Source organism: Sinohyriopsis cumingii, chromosome 7 (assembly GCF_028554795.1).
Source record: "Sinohyriopsis cumingii isolate HCF-2022 chromosome 7, ASM2855479v2, whole genome shotgun sequence".
NCBI lineage: Eukaryota > Metazoa > Mollusca > Bivalvia > Unionida > Unionidae > Sinohyriopsis > Sinohyriopsis cumingii.
The window spans coordinates 12,631,014-12,651,362 of record NC_142967.1 but is presented as its reverse complement, the minus strand read 5'-3'; the positions used below and the strand labels follow the sequence as shown (position 1 = coordinate 12,651,362).

Sequence of the window (20,349 nt, the reverse complement as noted above, 5' to 3'; positions counted from 1 at the left end):
GAACTAACTGTTGACATACAAGGTTACTTCCCTTCAAGTTTCTTTTTCCAAAACAAGCAGGTGAGAATAATACTCTTCGTTCTCTTTGTAATAGGTTTTATACTCCTTAATGGTTGAAAATGTTTGTATATTTGTAGGTGTATTACTTTGAGAAGATGTGTTGTTTGTTTGGGGGTGAGCGGGTTCTTATTTGTTTGTTTGTTTGTTTGTTTTGTGGGTTGTTTTTTTTATTATTATAAAGAACCAGCATGTTTCTTTGCATAAATCTACACTGAATCTCATTTAAATATGATTGGTATCAGTACTCCTTTAAATCCAAGCATGCTGCGTATCTTCTTAGCCCAGTCCAAACAGGATGCCTCGGTACGTCCTTGTGAAAAGTACTTAGCTTCATCGGCACGCTATTGCCAATAATATGCTCAAAGTGCCATTAAAACCAATCAAACAACCAACGAACCAAAGTATAAAAGGATATTTTAAAAGATGTAGACCCAGAGTTCCTTTTGGTCACTATAAACCAATGTTTCCTCACCTCAATTTGAAGGTTTATGTCGTCAAACCAGATAGTGGCGATCCAATATCTCTGAGTCATCCCTGATTTTATTCAGTGATACCTGTCAATTAAAGACATTCAAAGAACCACATCTGTCCTCTGTGGATAGGTGTACTTTGTATGGAAGCCGAACATACTAAGAAATCAAGAAAATTGATTTACGAAACAAAACTCATTTTATGAACACGTGTCCTTTATAAAGAGGTGCTCATGTTTCGCTGTATTTTTCTTTAAAAATGTGTACACAAACATATTGCCGCTAATTCATGTCACATATGCCATCTTGCTGTGAATTTTGCGAATACCGCACCGAAAAATAGAATTGGTTGACAACACTCAAATGTTCTATGCTACATGAACTTCTGCTTCCTTAGGTGGTCTTATGGCGTGGTGTTATGGGAGATTGTGACCATGGGTGGAACTCCCTATCCCAGCATCCCGATGAAGGATCTTCTGAAGCTCTTGGTGGACGGATACCGAATGGAAAATCCGGAAAATTGTTCGCCGAAAGTGTATGCATTTGCAATTTATTAATTTAATTATCGAACTGAATATTTTCATTTCCTCTCTTCAATTTATTTCATATTGTTTACTTTTATCAGACGTAATATCTTTTGAAAATTAAATCTAAAATAACTTTGCTGATTTAGATTCACGCCAACGAAAAAGAAATTAGCTGTGATATATTTGTAGGAAGCTGCAGTGCGTGTTTATTGTTTCTTTTTAAGATGAAAACTTGCAGTGTATCGTGAATCGTCTGTAAATATTTTGTCTTCGTGATTTAATACATTTACTGCGGAGAACTTCTGTTGACAATATTAAGACCACATGATAATAACTAAATCAATCTCGTGTGTAAAATTCACGTATGCAATGGTTATTTCTGTAATTTTTTTCTATCAGCTATCAAATAATGTTATCCTGCTGGGACCCAAACCCTGGCAGCCGCCCATCTTTTACTGAGTTGCGAGAATCAATTGAATTGCTCCTAGAGGCGACAAAATCATATATTGACCTTTCGATAGCAGTCAGCGTAGACTATTTTCAGAATGATTCTTCGACAAGGTAACTCCTTTCTCTCTGGCACTTCATTTGTACAGCTTCTCTTAAAACACGAGTATTTCTTATATTTGTTCCGATTATAATTGTATCGATAATGTTTCAATATTCGTTGTTTTAAATTTAATCCGTCACTATCATCAATATCCACCAAAAAATAATTAAGAACGTGTGTATTATAAATATTCTATAATGCAGTATTCCGTCAGAAATGTAAACCTGATACAGACAGGAATACAATAAGATCGACCGTCCGTACGAAATGTTTTATCATAATGGTAAGAATAAAGGTAATATAAACAAAACAACTTGCGATTTGCTTATGTGAAGGTCACATTGTCATTAGCTTTCTTTTTTTAAATCGTATAATACTAAAAAATTTTGCCTTCAGCTCCGGATATGAAGAGACTGATATTCCATCAATTGTGGTACATGATGTAGACGAAGGTCTATCAAAACATTCCAACTTAACTGTGTGCTCTTCCTGTGATAGCAAGGCGTCATCTTCATCCAGTTCTGGATTCCCCACTTGGTGTGGTACGAGTAAGCACAACTCCACCGATTGGAGTGATTGCAGATGCTGTAAACTAGATGCTAATACCATGAAAAAGTATATCCCTGAAAGTGTGCGGATTAGAGATTACATTTCTGAAGGTTGTTTGACAGTTTCACTACCTTCTGAGAAAACCTGTTCTAGCGGAGAGATTACTGTCAGTGGTGATGTCAGTTACGTTCTCGCTAGTGATTCCTTGAATTTAAGAAGTAAGACTTCATTGAAAAATGGGTTCAGACAATTAATACATAAAATGGGGGCGGTACAAAGGATAAGTAATCGAAGAAATCGATTGCAGTCCATAAGTATGTCAGATGTGGATTACAGAGCTAAATACAGCGAGACCAGCCCGTGCCTTGGAAATTATAATTGAATATTTCAAGCGAATATTATAAACCATAAAACAACATCGAGATTTATTAATGGCACTTGCTAGTTGGCACAATTTCCTCGTGGATCTTAATTAAATTCAGATGTTTAATGAATATAACAGATTACAGAAATGCAGTGTTACAATCGTACCAAATGATAATCCTATTGTTTATAACTGGCTGAGTATTGTTTAAGATTAATAACTTTCGTATAGGTTTCCCAGAGACGTTCTTACCTATAGCATTTGGTTGATATGTTTAAAAACAAACACCTTTTCAAAGGCTATGCTACATTTATTTCGTTATTTTGTTCGGAACGAAAGAAACTTTGCAAACAGTGTACGTGGCAGGGAGCAGAATAAGTAGGAACTGAACAGCTTTAAAATCGCAGGCATCTGACAAGAGTTGATGGGCAATACGTTCTCATTATTGCAGCCTGACTATAGACAATTTAAAGTAAATTACGGTCTTTTCTACGAGTAGTAAATGGGGGCTGTTTAGGATCAATGGAAATCCCAGTCAAAAAGGTCGTGGGGCTGTTTAGGGTCTATGGGAAATTGAACACGGGGCAAAACCTTGAGGTTGTAAAGGGCCCTGTCAATGGAAGTCCCAGTCAAAAAGATGTCCCGGCACTATGGGGTCTATGGGAATTTAACATGGATGGGCATGCAAAGGGACAGTGGGAGTTTAACATGGCAAATGGCACCTGGGCAATTAAACATGGGTGACGTCGTGGTGTTTATAGGGTCAAAACTATGTATAGGGTGAAATGCATTCATAGGGACAAAGGTTGATAGGGACAAATATAGACATACAAAAACTAACAAATACACATTCAAATAAACAAGATGGAAACACACAGACAAGAGGACAGAAATGTTCTAAAGAAAGACTCACAGACAGAATACAGACGACAAAGAAAAGTCCATTGTTAGGGTACAAAACGTATTTTCAAGTATATACATGAGCTCTCTGGCCTAAGCTTTGGTCTAAGCACTATCCATTTAATACATTAACATTTGCACATGAAACAAGCCTATTTACGAGTTATATTCGTTCTTGGTTCTAGTAAACTACTTTTTAAAATTAAATTTCACGCGTTTCTACAAGTTACTTCATATACAACGTATTTACATTAAAATGTTAATTTATAAGAAAAAACTAAAACAAAACAAGTAACAAACAATCAAAAAGGACAAAATGCATGTTTCTCTCTATATCCGTCACACATGTTTTTTAAAAATCTGGTCAGCTATCATTTGTGTCCCAGCGTAGATGTTTCCCATCACATACTCTCTTTCATTCATAAATCTGCTGGTATGTGCATCATGCTATGTACACTTATCGGTAATCATATCAAGTGCAGTCATCATCTTCTTCCCATGGAGGTACATCGTATGCCACTTTTCCATCAGTGATGTCAGATTTTTCTCTCATCGTCTGCACGTCTTCAATTGCCCTCAAAAGTTTAGAAGAAGCTAATTATGCAGGTGTGCTAAACCCGAGACATACAGGTGAGTTTAAACTGTTGTGATACATAGATAGGCTCAAACGACCTCCATATTTGACATGGCACTGACGTGTAAGTTCCTCTTATAGTGAGACAAGTAGGTCCGTATTGAAACATGCTACTTCCTCGGTTGGAACGCCAGACGCGAAGTAGTTAAATTTCACCGTGTAAGTGTAAGTTGTCGTCCTTATTTTTTCTCGTAGTCGCTGTCTGAGTCATTTGGATGCTAAAATACTCATTTAGGTCTTCTTAATTCTTTTCCTTCTTGGACGCACTTTGCTGTGACGGTTTCGTGGTGAAAGAGGTCAATGATGTTTGTTCCTTCTCTTTTTTCATCTGCGTAGAGTGATTCATCTTTCTCGTCGCTTTTCCTTGCAATGAAGTGTCGTTCTTGGAAGTCTTCCCTTTTTATACTGGTGATATCAGCATGTCCATAAAGTAAAGTCTTGTGGTTTAGAAGTTGCCCTGGTTGCACGTAGGTTGTCATGGCATTAGGATATAAACAACTAAGATGTGGTACTGCATTTGTGACATCATCAGGAGGCATAGCATCACACCTGAGTATCTCGTTGGATTTGAGTCTTACGCTCGATACTTGCTGTTTGAAATGATTCATATTTCTCGATTGACGTCGGTAGTTACAATGAACTATCAATCTTGGACCTTGTCTCGTTTTATATGCTGATCAATATCGATGTGACCGTACGGTAAAGTGAAGTGGTTGGGAAGCCGAACTCTCTTCTGGTACACGATTTGATAGACTTTTTCCAAGGGTCGACAGACAATTTGGTGTGTGTGGAAACGTACAATCTTGTTCAGTTCACGGGTGGTCACTTTAAAGTTTTCATCCTGTCGAGACTGCAAGGCTTCTTTTAGCGCGCTAAAGTTCACCAGTCGATTGTTGCGATAATTGAGAGTCAATCCTTTCACTTTACACTCCATGTGCACTTTTCCTTGTTTGTCCCGGTATTATTCGTAGCCGTAATGATTAGGACCGCCACTAGCAAAACTTAGAATCTTGTCGCATTTCCACTGGTGATGTGAAACTTGTCGTTGGATTGTTGCACGTGTTGAATCTTGTCGATGACTTTGGAAGGTGTCAATTCTGCTGGGCTGCTTAACTCGATCCAAACGGGGGTCTTCAAACTATTGTGATGAATGGAAAGTATCAAGTGATCATCTTCTTTGGCTTCACAATATTGTTTCAGTGTGGTTTACAAAGAATCCCACACACCGGTGATTAACCCTACTACTTTCTCCACTGGTACGTCGGACTTGAAATCTTTAAACTACATCGTGTACGTGTATGCCGTGGCTCTAAACTTTCTAGAGGAGCGCTTTTCCGTCTCTCGAATGTGTTAGTACTTTTCAGGGTTTAGTGGTGATGGTGGACTTTGGTTTGGAATAGTCTCTCTAGGTCTGGTCGAAGACGTGGAAGGTATTGGTTTAGGCTCGCTCATGTCTTCGAGTTGAGAGAAACACTTTTCATGTGTTTGAGGCGATATGTCACGTCGCTGCCTCGTACCTTCTTATCTCTCACTGAAATCGCGTGATAGTTTCATAGTTTCATCTGATTGCTGATTCAGAAATGATTTAAACAAGTTCATTCTCTCTCTCTCTCTCTCTCTCTCTCTCTCTCTTATATATATATATATATATATATATATATATATATATATATATATATATATATATATATATATATATATATATATGTATCCGTCCGTTTCTACCTCTTGTTCTGACAATGACTTGGTATATTTCACAAGGGCAAGTGAAAGTCCAACAGTTAGGAACCCAAGCCGTCCGTCGATTGATGCATTATTTACATCAGACGAAATATTATCTCTAAAACACAAAGGTATAAGGGAAGCATGATTATATTGAACGCAGAGAGAGATAACTGTTGTAACAAAGGTGTTTTCCTTCACGTCCACTTAACTTAAAAGTTTCAATCCGTTTGCAACACAAACTTGGTACCTTTTGTAGAGCTTGAAATATATATATATATAAAACTGAACAAACTTAAGCACTTTGCTATAGATATTTTCTTTTGCAGCAACAGACTAAATAACATAAATACCGTTACAACAATAAACAATCTTACATCTTCTGTGAAAAGGAAACACCTCAGAAAATAGAATTAAGGATTAACGATGACTAACCAACGAAACCGAATTTAACAGAGGCAATGACGTGTGCTGAGATGCCTCTCACTTTGCGAAGGTATTTGGATGTAATCTGCCATGCACCACCAGCTGGAAAAAATGTATAAACAGAGAGAAATCTTAATTTAAAATTATCCTCACAAATAAGTGTATCTTTAGGAAACATACCTAAGAACTAATAAAGGGTGGAAGAGGGAATATACACATAAGAGCTTTGATATTTCTATTACAAAAACGTGAGGCGATATTCCTACAGTTCTAAATCAACTGTATATGCTGGGACGGTTCTGTGGGATATCCAGAAATAAAGAAATATAGATTCTGGTCACGTTGCAATGTGTGCGTATTTTGAAAAATGGTAAAAATCGGATAGATATTTTTCTCGTGACACTTATGTGGTGAAGAGTCTGTGCAAGTGTCAAAAGCTATATTCACATAACTTTTGTACGGCTTGTAGACATTTCCACTTTGGAAATTGTGAAGTATCGCAATTTATTGTCACAAACAGAACTGGAACATAGGGGCTTGACAGATGTTTTCTAGACACCTCCGATCAACTTCACAACTGACTTGCTCTGTCTCATTCTTTGGTCTTAGGAAAGAAAGCCTTTGTAGGTGCAGCAACAGTGGTAAGAGCAGGAGGAGACATCGTCGCTGCTGTCGTAAAAGGGTAGTTCTTTTCAAAATGTGTTTTGTATTTTTTTTAAAAATATAATATGAAGAAATACGTATGTTACATTATGATTGGAACTTTGTCCTGTTTGATTGTTTATTACGTTATTTTGGTTTAGCTTTTCTTTATAAATGAACATTTAATGTAAATATGTCGTATATGAAGTGATTTTAGGAAAGGCGTGAACTTTATTTTGAAAAAGTAGTTTACTAGAACCAAGAACTAAAAAACTCGTAAATAAAGTTGGCGTATGTTCCATACATTTGTTTTTCTTTGGAAACATCATATTAAACGTATTTGAGCCGTTACAAAGCAACTGCAATGATCAAAACTAAACATTCTGGAGAACAACCTTTTTCCTAATCTTACCGAGAAGCGCCAGTGACAGATTTATTCAGGATGACTACCTCTGCATTCCAAACATTGTTCCTTCTTGATAGAATTCAAACCTGCTTTGGTGACCAGATAACAACCTACCTTGGTGTTCCGTTAATAATTTCATTTGAACATTTTCGAAGAAAAGCAAAGTCAATAACCACGCCCAGTATTGACGTAGTTTTGAACAAATATAGTGCAAAATTACTTCGTCATCACTGCTGTCCACGTGACTATAGCTGTTTGATCAATTGTCGTCCGTTGGAGCTGTCATGCTCGTTTTAGTCGTAACGTAGCACTGAATTATTTTTGTACTGTTAAGTACATATAAATACACAAATCACAATTTGCAATCATCGAAATGAGGGGAAATTTTGTTTATTTGTGATATTTTTCGATAAGATTCCCCTAAAAGGGGCACACTAATTAGAAATTGTCGACAAACACATAACAGCATGTAATAGTCAAGCTGGTAAAGGTCAATGCGTGCTTTCTTTATTATGATAATATTTTCACGTGGAAACGTATTACGAGTAATGTATCGCATAAGAAAAGAGCACGTTATATAAATTTAATCATTGTGACTTATTTGTTATGAATAGCTTAATTGGCTAGTTTTATGAGAAAATGTAAAAATGTTGCGACTATGTTAAATAATAAGCAGCCTTTGTCACTGGTAGTGTTTATAAAATTACAAATTTGACGATTATCGCGAAAGGAAACATGTGCACAAACGTGTTGGGATAAAGTTGAGCAAGCTCTTACACGCTACTAGTAAATGTGGTCGCTATCGAGGAAATCGGAAAAATCCACTCAGGACATCTTGGATGGAAACTCTATGGGGTGATTTTAATGTTTAAACGTCAACAGTGTTAACATTTGGAATTACTCATGGGGAAATGGAGAAATGTAACATTACGGTTAGGTCAGTTTAGGAATTGAAGAGGAATTTAACTCCGACATAACTGACTAACACCGATCTTAACCGACCGTGTGTGTGTGTGGGTGTGTGTGTGTGTGTGTGTGTGTGTGATTTGAAGTTTTAACGTAGCTTTAACAATTTTATAGTCATATGGTTACGATGTATGCAGTGTGGCAGTTTATAGTGCTGTCTAGCAATGGGGCATGCCGCAGCATGATCTCCCACCCAGTCACATTATCCTGGCACCAAGGTGACCAGTCCTAACACTCACCGCTTAATAATGAGCGCAGAGCGAGGCAGCCGTTAGTACCAATTTTATAAGTCTTTGGTATGACTCGACCGGGGATCGAACCCATGACTTCCCGCATCCGAGGTCTACGTTCTAACCAGTAGGCCACCACAGCGGTTTTCTGACCAAGGCCTACAGCTCTCAACAGATGTGTAATGGCAGCATGTGACGGAAAGGGATAATGCATTGATGTGATGTGATTTTTCACGCACCTTTAAAAAAAAAAAATCAGTCATATCGCTACGATGTCTGCAATGTGGCAGTTAATATTGATGTCTAGCACTGGGACATAATGCCGCAGTCATGTAGCATGATGTCCCACCCAGTCACATTATCCTGACAGCAGGCCGACCAGTCCTAACACTAACCTCTTAATGCTGAACGCCTAGCGAGGCAGCTGTTAGTAATATTTGTTTAAGTCTTTGGTATGACTCGGCCAGGGATCGAACCCACGACCTCCCGCATTCGATGTGGACGCTCTAACCACTAGGCCACCGGAACCGGAACGGTCCGATAATGCATTGAAGACATACACCTAAGTTTAGACAGACAAGCATTCACTATCACCAGCCAACACTCACCCTAACAGACAAAACAGAGGAAATGAACTATATCATCACACCACTATATCATGACACATATATCAAGGGGTTGAAATGGAATGCTACGTGCCTTCACACGTGCATGCAACCATATAATCACACAGATCCAAAGACATAATGCTACCTAATACATGCATATATCCTAGATTTATATATCACATATTGCCTGCATCTTAGATTATGCTAACGGTGTTAATAATTTGGCACTTATTTTCTTACTGGCCATGAATTTTTGCATTGTCCAATAGAAATAATTTTAATAATTCCCTGGAGTGAATTATGAAAAATACTTTTACACTGCGGACAATAAACACCAAAAACATTGTGATCAATAAATTGATCTGCCATTTTGCCTGTTGCTTGATCTAGTAGTAAGTATGGCCACCTGTTATGCATGACTACCAGACGCAAATCTCACAACATTTATATTCTTATTTGTATTTCTTCAATATTTTTTATTATATGTTTATTTGGATTTGTTTATTGTTGGTTTCTTACATCTTTTGCTTTGAACCAGGAAAAAGAATTATGTTTACTACTGATATTTTATCGTGTGAGTATACACAAAGCACAACGATCATAAAAGGTAGACATTTGACATTATCGCAAGGACACATAACAAATCTACTACTTCTTTATATTATACATATTGGTTACTAGTACGTCTGAACATAAAATAAAACAAGAAAATGTGCATCTGCTAGGCGAATGTTGGAGATATTTTATCGAGTGGATGTGAACTCAATATTTTTACGAGTGGCGAAGTCACGAGTTAAAATACTTGATATTTTATTTACCCATCCTTATCGCCAGATCATATCCTTTATTTAACCATTTTTTTAAAAAGTAAGTTTTAAAATAACATTTTTTAAATGAGATAAATGTTTTTAAAAAATAATTATTTTTTATACAAAATTTAAATAAAACAATTAACTACAAACTGAAAACAAACATAAGTATTTGTTCAATTACAATATTGTTTTTGATGTACCGCTGATGAGTAGAATCTTTATATATCTATAAATCTGGATGACCCAAAAAAGGGCAGAACATCTAGATTATTAATACATGCTACAACTCTTGACTTCTTCTCCCCATCGACCCATTCACCAAAACTGCTTGATGTAACCTATAGAGTATTGAGAACTAACAGCTAATGACCATCACCCTTACTGACTATCCAACATCCTCCCTTACCAACACAAGAAATGACGGAAAGGAAAGGAAAGTGACAAAATCATGACTAACACACCTATCTGTACTCAGATAGGTCGTTTCACAACAATAGCATGACACCAACGGAGATGGTTACCTCGTATGTTTATACTTAGTAATGTTGACTAATGATACCATTACAAAATAAAACATCCACTTTTACTACCCAACACCATCCTTAACAAAACTGATGAGGGTAGCTAGAGATAGATAATAATTACCAACACCCACACATAAAAACCAAAACGGAAAAGATTTATAGGATTATTGCTGATAAACATAATTACAATTCAACACCCACCTCGGCAAACAAAACATAAAAGGAAATTTTGGCATAGGTAACGATCACTGACAACTATTTACCATTCAATATCCACATATAAAAGTAAAAAGGACCATGGAAAGACAGAGAGCTATGTGTTGGTCACTAGAACACAATTACAATCCAAAATAGTTAATTACCTATCCAACACCCACACTGCAGTTGCTGTCCTTTCTGATATTTCCGTTGTTTCCTCTTTTTTCTGCATTCAAGACATCTAGGATAAGGTCTTTGGCAATCCAGTAATATAATGTCCAAACGCTTTCTTCCTGGCAGAATTCCGACCCCTCCATGTAGTCCAAGATGTACCAGAGTCAGTTTGTTGCTTACAGTCTAATTCATGTTGACGAGTCGACGATAACTTACAAGACCCATCACCCGAAATTACCATTTAAAACTCACCCTTATTCTCCGTTTTGTATATCATAGTTACAGGCTTGGATGAAAATATACCAACGATTTCATACTCTGCGTTGATGAAAAACATCCATGACACAAGCGAACATGACGGAAAACATCGAAAGAGATAATGAAAATGTATCAAAGAATTAATTAAAGATAACACAACTCATAAAATAATCACAAACAAACAAGACATTTTATGAACTAATAATTCCTTGAAACAGCACAAAGTGTTGTTGAGAAACGCACAGAGAAACGTCACTAGGTAAGTTAAACAACATTGATTATTCATTCTAAGATCGCTCGTCTTTGAAGAATCACCCGATACCAAAGGAGAATGAATTTCTAGTGGTTTCAAGCTGTGACTTAAGTGGTCGTGACTGGAATTTGGTTTGCGACCGTTGTTGCTACTGTCATTCTATTGCAAGAAAAGGATTCAAAAGAATTTAGACAATACAACTGTTGAGTTAAATAATAAACAGTTTCTTATCACACTGATGCAAACTAACGTTTCTATTAGCCACGCCAATGACACAATACACGACCAAGATCTGACAGGAAAAGGTATTTTCGATATGCATTCTTGTCATTGGTGGCTTTTTCGTGGAACTTGGCAAGTAAAATGTTCCTTGTAAAGTTTCTTCTTTCATATCTTCCATGTATATGCCCAGCCATACGAAACAACTTTGTGGTGTAGTATTCTTTATCCAGTATGATCCCAATCTAATGTTTTTATAATTTGTTCTGGCATGTCTCTAAATTTCCCAATAAACGATCATATACCGGTACTTCGTTTCGCGGAGTCACTTTTTCGGAGAAAGTTTTGAGACTGCAATTGTACGATATTTCTGTTTCTGACAAGTCTGTTGGATCCATCAACGATTGTACCTCCTTTTGTAATGTTGACATTTCCGTAGGAATAGGAGTGGGTGTTAAGTAAGTTATTCGCTCTTCGCACCATTGCTGAAGTTCCATACACCATTTGCAAAGGACCAGGGTTAATGTACCTGCATACATAATGTCAAGTCTTATAGTATTGATGAAATTTTAGAAGACACATCCCTTTTTCACATCAAAGCTTCTAACAAGAAAAGGACCGGCTATCGCACCTGCAGTTAGAACATCCACGTTTAGTAATATCGGATCTATTACCATTGGAAGAAACCCTTCTCATTAAACGAACACTATTTCTAATGGCTGACCAGAATTTTATTTTTCACCATGTGTCGAAGAATGTGACGATTTTGTCCTAATCGATCATGCTCTGATGACCCTTTCGAATTTTATTTTGTATTCGGCATATTTACTTTTAGTGAACACAGACAATACATCCAAATGATTGTCTAAACTAATACTAATTACATTTTCCACTACTTTAAGAAATGTTTTGGCGACGAATCTGTTGCAGTGAACTCTTGTGACAGACATCCTGTTGTGAGAATTGAGGCCACCCCTGCTCCAACTGTTTATTTTTCAAACAGGAATTTTTGTCTACTGTTTGTCCAGTACTTCCTACCAGCTTGACATTGGACACTGGACGGCGAGACAAGAAAGAAAGGGCTTTCAAAAGATTTAAATCTAGCAAACTTTGTAATACACCTGTTCTATCTTGCACTTTTTATTAGACTGTGCTATATTATTGGCAGTAGTGGCCACAACAACAGGAGAAGACGAAGGAGGATGAGTCACTTTAGAGAGTGTCCACGTGGGAGGCATTTTCAACAGATTGGGAAGCAAATGTCTAAAATCGTGTTTAGCTTGGATGTGGCCTTAATATTTTTCTTCTCTTTGTTTTTTATTTATTTATTATTTTTAATTTAGGATCCCTTCGTTGGAGCTATAGTAAAACTACTCCTAGAAATCCACCTCAGTCCGGTTTCAATACAATGTGTTGCTTAGCTTGGTTATTGGAGCAGAGAGTTGTCAAGCCTACTCTGTGATTTAAAAGAAAAGTTGCGTTTAATGCAAAATGCGATTGATGCCTAGTAGTAACTGACTTGCTATCAGAGCCAACTATCGTAAAACTTCTTTGAGACTTGCTTCCAGCAAATGAGAATGTGCGTCTTTCTTTGCGTCTGATGGTATGATAATCAATAGGTATGTGTCAGTGACTATTGTGTATGTTGCGTGTTCCCTTCCTTTGCATGTTTTGTAAGCCTATGTTTATTTTGTAAAAGCGTGAGTATTGAATGTCGATACTGAGTGATTGTCTATCGCAAATTACGTGTTAGTCCTTATTATTTTACCTCATTTCTTTACATTCCACCCTTACACATATATTTGCATGTCTGGCTGTTGGTCTATAGGTGTAAGTTTTGGTCAGTAAGGATGGGTATTGGTCAATAATGTCAACTGTAACTCCACGCTGTATCCAGGGCGGCGTATAATTCCCATCCCCACCTTAACTGTAATGTTAAATTCCCTCTTCCACCACGGGGTGGATCCGAGAATATTGCTTAAGTTGAGTTGGGAACCGAAACAAGTAGGTTTAGTGTCTGCAGAACACCTCCTGTGGACGCCTGGGGCAAAACCCCTGCATTTTAAAAGTTTTCATGGCATAATTTTAACCATCTAGCTGTAAAAAAGATACTCAATGAAACTTTCATTACGTTCATTATTAAGTTCGTTTAAATCCACCTCCAATAATAACAGAAACCAAGATTGACGAAAAGTGGATCTTTAACATTCCCCGTAGTGAACATACCCACCCCACCTCACCTCACCCCCATAGCAACCGCATTAACTATTCGATATTTTCCCCTTCTTCAATGTTGTATACTGACGTTGATATTAGGTATTCATATTTAATCAAGGACCTAAAAGAGTACAACAAGCGTCTCATGAGACAGGTCCAACATAAGGGGAACTGGGTACATGTAAATAATATATAATATACAAGAACCAAATCCATTCGTAGTAACAGCGGCCTTGACCTTCAAGCTGCCAACTCTGAAATCCACAAGATTATTTTTCGGACAAGTTAATCGTATCTGCCAATTTCACTTTAAACCGACTATAGAGAGATTCAATTACCGTCCAAAATCAAAGGATAGTTCTAAGTCTATTGCAAGCTAACGTTTCCCGGATCAATTTTTTTTTTTTTTTTTTTTTTTTTTTTTTAGATAGAAGGGCTATCCGACATGTACCAATTATGTTGGAGTTAATTTAAGTTCTGGTCAAGAATGAAATGCAAAGGCCAAATGTATTTTAACAAAAGCAATCTCCGCCTGGACGGTACAAGTTCCCAAATGAACAGGGATCCTTTATGTACAGACTAGAAGACCTCTGCAAAGTCACGTGAAAATTCGTTCTTGTTCACTTATCATCTAGAAATGAATTGCAGTGACAAACTGTTACTAATGACAGTGACAAACTGTTACCGATGACAGTGACAAACTGTTTCTAATGACAGGGACACTGTAGCTGCATATCAACACTTCAGTGTGGTTGTTTCTAATAAACTTCGATACTCAGCAACTTTCGGTGGCAGTGTATGAAAAGTAAACATAATATAATGATGCAACATGAACCTTGACTTGTCTGAATGTGTATATTTTGGTATATAAAGTTCATTTTATTTTGTGTGCGAAACATAAATACATTTTTAGCCTAGTATTTATGATTTTGATAAGAAGATTCTTAAAGATAAGAGCAGTCTGACAAACCTGACACATATGATATGATTCCTATAATTTTTCATAAGTTAAACGTTGAGAGATTTTAATAAACATATGTAGCAGACACTCTTTATAGTTGGTCAAGCTGTGAAAATTTAATGCGCATTTGACATTCGGAGGGAAGCAACACAGACGAAGTGATTCATATATTCGCGCAGTTACAAGCAGGAGAAATCGTCGCAGTGGTACAGATTGGGGTAGTGTGTGTGAGTGTGTGTGTGTGTGTGTGTGTGTGTGTGTGTGTGTGTGTGTACAGTGTTACAAATATGTTTGGAGGGGGTAATTTGTATTCAATTACACTATAGTTATATTTTACCAAATTTTTCATTGTGAAAGAATTTTTAGTTTCAGTTAATTCTCAGATTTTATGAATACTTTGTTCCAGCCGAAATGATGCAAAAATCGTTACCATCAATGTATCCTGAAGGTATTTAAATTTATATTTAATCGAAAGAAAATTAAAATATAGTAATGCATTGTTATTTACTTAGCTACACACATATCTCGTAATAATTATGATATAACAATACATTCGTTTTCACCTGGCAACATTCATTTCTCTTAATAACTAAAGCATAATATTACGTTGTTTTTCACTTGGCTACATGTATCTGTCTTAATAACTAAAACATAATGTTGTTTTTCACTTGGCTACAAATATCTGTCTTAATAACTAAAACATAATGTTGTTTTTCACTTGGCTACAAATATCTGTCTTAATAACTAAAACATAATGTTGTTTTTCACTTCGTTACATGTATCTCTCTTAACAACTAAAGCATGATAACATCTCTTGATAATGTATCACTCATGTATTTTCTTTTCTTTGTATTTATGTATTTATCTATTTATTTTTAATATATTTATGTAACTATCAGTGTCTGTCTGCCTATTTATTTACCTTTACACTTCGGACATGCAAGCATGGATGCTTGTATACATACATAAAAGCATGGATGATTGTATACATAAATGCATACATACATACATACATACATGAATGCATGCATGCATACATACATACATACATACATACAGGACACTAGAGATAATAAAATTCTTTCAGACCTACGACTGTGGAAAATTACCAAGCGTTTGGCAAAACATTGAAGTAAGTAAACTCCTTTAGGGATCTTCCGAGATAAACCAGCTCTGTTCAAATGACGATGGAAGAATGACATAGATATAACTGCCTCCTATAACAAAGTAATACCTCTTTAGTATGCTGGCACATCTCAGTCAACCACGTGCCGCTTATTCACTTAAATAAGACGGCTTATTCCTTCAAAATAGTAACGTAATTATCAATAAGTTGACATATTCGTTGTTTATGTCGATTTCGTAAGAGGATAATTTGACCAACTGCCGTGTTCATGCCCACTTTTGCCATATGTGCATATTTCTTCCACTTATCATTTAAATAAGCCGTCTTTGTCATTCAAATTTGTCGGCATAACTACAAAGAAGACGTTTTCGGACGTCTCGAAGAAAAATAAATTGTAGAGACGTGGATATGCATGACAAAATGCAGCATGCCTAAAAGGAATGTGATTTAAACGTAAGTAGTGGTGAAAACTCTCTGAAAGATCTCAACAGACCCAACGGATGAGAACTTCAGAGAGTTACCTGTCTGATCAAAATGTTATATGACCTGAATGATCACTTAAGGAAGAAAGATATTACTCATCTTAAAGAAGATGCCAAAATAGGAAATAAATTTAAAGTTCGGTAAAAATTCCAGACATTTTAGTCCAGACGCTCGCGCATCATTGTATCTGCGTCTGTAAGAAGGTTTCTACAGACTGCTAAAATTATGGGCAGAAGCTGGTTGTCGTTGATACCTTGCTTGGCCAACGGGTTATCAGTTACTAGTAAGTCTTTGACGCGCTGCACGACTTTGCTGTTTTCCATTCGCCAAACTCGTGGCGTAATTCGTTCGTGGTATCCCGAAACAAGAACATGAAAGTTTGTACTCTGCTCCAGTCTAACTGATACTAACTCCTGGCAATGAGAGCGGAACACTGTCAGCAGTGTCTACGGCACAAGCAGCACGCTTGGTACAGCCGCCCGAGGTGCTAGTCTGTAAGATATCTAGCCTGGTTAGAATTGGTCAAAGTGAGTGTTTTTAGAGGTATCTGAGAAATGACAGGCAAATAGCCCTGAGTATGAGCCGTTTACGTAAACGCTAGAGCCTACCTGCCCGAAGGTCAAAACATAGAGGCGCACACAGGCGAGGGCCTGTGAGCCAAATGGAATATATGTACAGTTTAAGAACCATTCCCTGTTACGCTGTCACATATAAGCTGCTCAAATGATTTTAAATGTTAATAGGATTTTTCCAAGCAGGCAATGTGTTTATTGAGCAAATCAACAAGGTTTGCGCCATCTGCCAACGCTTGCTAAAGGACGATATTATGGACAGTGCTTTAGATAAAGCGTTCATTAAAGAGCTTACAGACAAGGTTTAGGACTCGTACCAGTGCACTGTCGGGACAACCATCTGTACGATGAATGATCACCGCGAGAAGATAACACGTGCGAAATTACAAAATCAGATAAGCGAGGACATATCGTTCCGCCTTTGGGTCACTGAAGAGCACACGCCGCCCCCCCCCCCCTTTCCACGATCATAGCCATTACCAGAGAGTTATAATAAAAAAAGCCAGCGATTTACGTCATCTTTCGGACGCCAAATGTGGCCCACAGGGGTCATGACATTGAGACTGTGTTGATGTATCTCTGAGTCTACTACAGCTCACCCAACATCTCCTTCCTGAAATTTTGCGGTCTTTCCGACAATGATAATTATGTTTTCCTCCGACAGCAAACTAATGGCTTTATAACTTGGTTCACTCTCTCATTTTTATCTCTAGTACATTATTCGTCTTTGGTCTACTAACTTTTACTTATGTAATTATTTTCTTTGGTAGTATTCTACATGCTGTCAGACAGTCAGTTGTACTTGGGGAAACTGGAGTAATCAACTTTATGATCTCTTCAAATCTAAAGTTTGATGGTTAATCCAGGCACATATAGATAACCTCATTAACATGATTTTCTAACAAACTGAACGAATTTAATGTTCCAAGGTAAATAGTGCTGGTTATTACATTGGTCTTACAGGCTTAGTCTCTGGACATGGACTTGCAACTTGATAGTGTTACTGATAGCTATATCATATATTACTTTTATAATATGTTTTATTTAAGTCATATTGGTAACGACATTATTCTCGTGATTTGTAGCTCTAAGACTATAGAACGCACTTTACGGGTGAGGTCACGTGACGTGCTAGTGCAGTGTACAAATTCAAATGATCTTCAATGTCGTCAACAACGAATTCGGTCAAAATAGGCTATACGTGTTGAATGCAGGCCAAGTTAACATTACGTTCTGTGGCAAGTACATTTGTTCTGTAAAGATGTAATGCCTGTCCTAGCTGCCGTATAGCTCAAATTAATACAAATTTAAAGAAAAAAAGTAAAATACAGAGTCTTAAGAAAATTTCGTAATACAGAACAATATAAATGTTTGAGAAGTATACTACTTATTTGGAAACTTTACTAGTGAGAAGTGTTGATTTGAATCTTAGAATGGCTATACACATGAATTAAATACGCAGCGTTTCATTCTTCAGGTATAGTTCAGTTTTGTAGGAGTTACGAAGGATTCAGATTTATTTATTTATTGAACGTTGAAACTTGCAGAAAGGAAAACCATTTATTCAAAACAGACAGTACATTGCTGGATTATTGTGAATCATTCAAAGACACTTATAACATCCAACTTTCATCCGATTAACCAAGACGAAAAGCTTTAAGAAAAATTAGGAAAAAATTCTCTGAGGTGCTAGCACATAAGCACATTAGAACATTCTTTCTGATTACATTCCGATCGTTTTGTATCACTGCGAAATTGATGGTACATTTAGAAAATATATGAATTAATACCATACTGTAAGTTATTTTTAGTTCTTTTACTTTCTTTGACATTATATTTTAGGGAAAAAAATATATTTGGGAAAACTGAACGCTTGTTGGGTTTTACCTTTCTTTTTTTAATGGTTACATCTCTAAGACAACCGCTGCGGTGGCCTAGTGGTTAGAGCGTCCGCCTCGGATGCGGGAGGTCGTGGGTTTGATCCCAGGCCGAGTCACACCAGAGACTTACCAAAAATGGTACTAACAGCTTCCTAGCCTGGCGCTCAACATTAAGAGGTTAGTGTTAGGACTGGTCGCCCTGGTGTCATGATATTGTGACTGGGTGGGACATCATACCACATGTCTGCGGCATGATGACCCAGTGCTAGACATCACTATAAACTGCCACACTGCAGACATAGGACTGAAAAATTGTTAAAGCTACGTTAAAAATCCAAGTCACACACACACACACACACACACACACACACACACACGTCCCTAGGACGTAACACTATGTATATCTATACTGTGTGTTTAATTTATGTCTTTCATTGAGGGTTAGAGTTTTTAACTAACTGACTTTTTCATGATTGCAAATAGTAAATAAAATGTTTATTTGCATCTGAGTTCAAGTCCTGAACTCTTATTATAAGTTAGTGGGTATTTCTGTTGGAAATATATTACGTCGTAAGTCAAGTGGATATTTGCATATATAGATGTTTGGTAAACAATCATTCTTCAATCCTGTATCATCTCAGTTTTTGGGAATCTATGACCAGAGTCTGCAGTTGAGTTCAGATATAATTTAAGAATAATAATTCATTTCCATGTTTCACTGGAATGCAAAATATTCTTCGATATTTTGGACTAAAACACTACTTTTGAATTATTGAGATTTCATTCAAAGACATTCTAGATTATAGTATTTGTCCGTCAGGACGTTCAAGACTACTGGTACATCAGGACAGCCAAGGCTATAGGTAAATCAGGTAATTCAAAATTATTGGAATTCGTTCGGAGCATTCGGTTCTTTAGACTAGCGATATGCCATTTATGATTATTTGGAATTTAATTCACAATACAGTAAGTCTCTTGAATTTTCACTTGTATTATTTTGAAATAAGTTGTTTGTTGAGTTTTACTACACTAGTTTGTTTCTTTTATATAGTTTAAGACCACAGAGTCGTGAGAGACATTAGGTGTTCTTCTGGAATCTGAATTTCTTTAAAACATTTGAGATGTTACAAGTTTTCTTTAAAATTAAAATTGAATTTTTTTTTGAGTATTCATTGTCCCTAGTAAAGATTTTATTCTCACACATTTCAGAAATCTTTAGTGAGCCACCAATCATTCACAGTGCCATCAATTATAGTAAACTATAGTTCCTACCATGTGAGTGTTAGAGTCCATGATGAGGAACGACATGCTTTAGCTTGCCAGGCATTATGATCTTTCTGAGCGAAAGCATCTTTTAAAAAACTAGAAATAAATTCAGTATTTAGTGGTAGTATGTATACTTTCTCAGCAACATAGTATTGGCTTCCCATGAGATCATCTACTAGCTTATTTTCTATTATATGTACTTTCTCAGCATCATAGTCTTGGCTTCCCATGAGATCATCTACTAGCTTGTTTTCTATTATGTGTACTTTCTCAGCAATATAGTCTTGGCTTCCCATGAGACCATCTACTGGCTTGTTTTCAAATTGACTTCTCTATAAAAGATATAAAAAAA

General features: G+C 36.7%; 1 protein-coding gene across 4 annotated transcripts in view; it reads left to right on the top strand.

Moving 5' to 3' along the window:
- LOC149794748 (tyrosine-protein kinase receptor torso-like) overlaps positions 1–20,349 on the top strand; it is a 204,494-nt gene that overhangs the window by 177,042 nt on the left and 7,103 nt on the right. For 3 of the 4 annotated variants that reach the window (XM_089964372.1, XM_089964373.1, XM_089964371.1), the window contains 3 exons: positions 928–1,065; positions 1,457–1,618; positions 2,004–2,829. In XM_089964372.1, the coding sequence (XP_089820498.1) occupies positions 928–1,065; positions 1,457–1,618; positions 2,004–2,538 (835 nt within the window). In that variant the 3' untranslated portion in view covers positions 2,539–2,829. Of the gene's footprint in view, positions 1–927; positions 1,066–1,456; positions 1,619–2,003; positions 2,830–20,349 lie in introns of those variants that run through there. The other variant, XM_089964374.1, reaches the window with a different exon arrangement.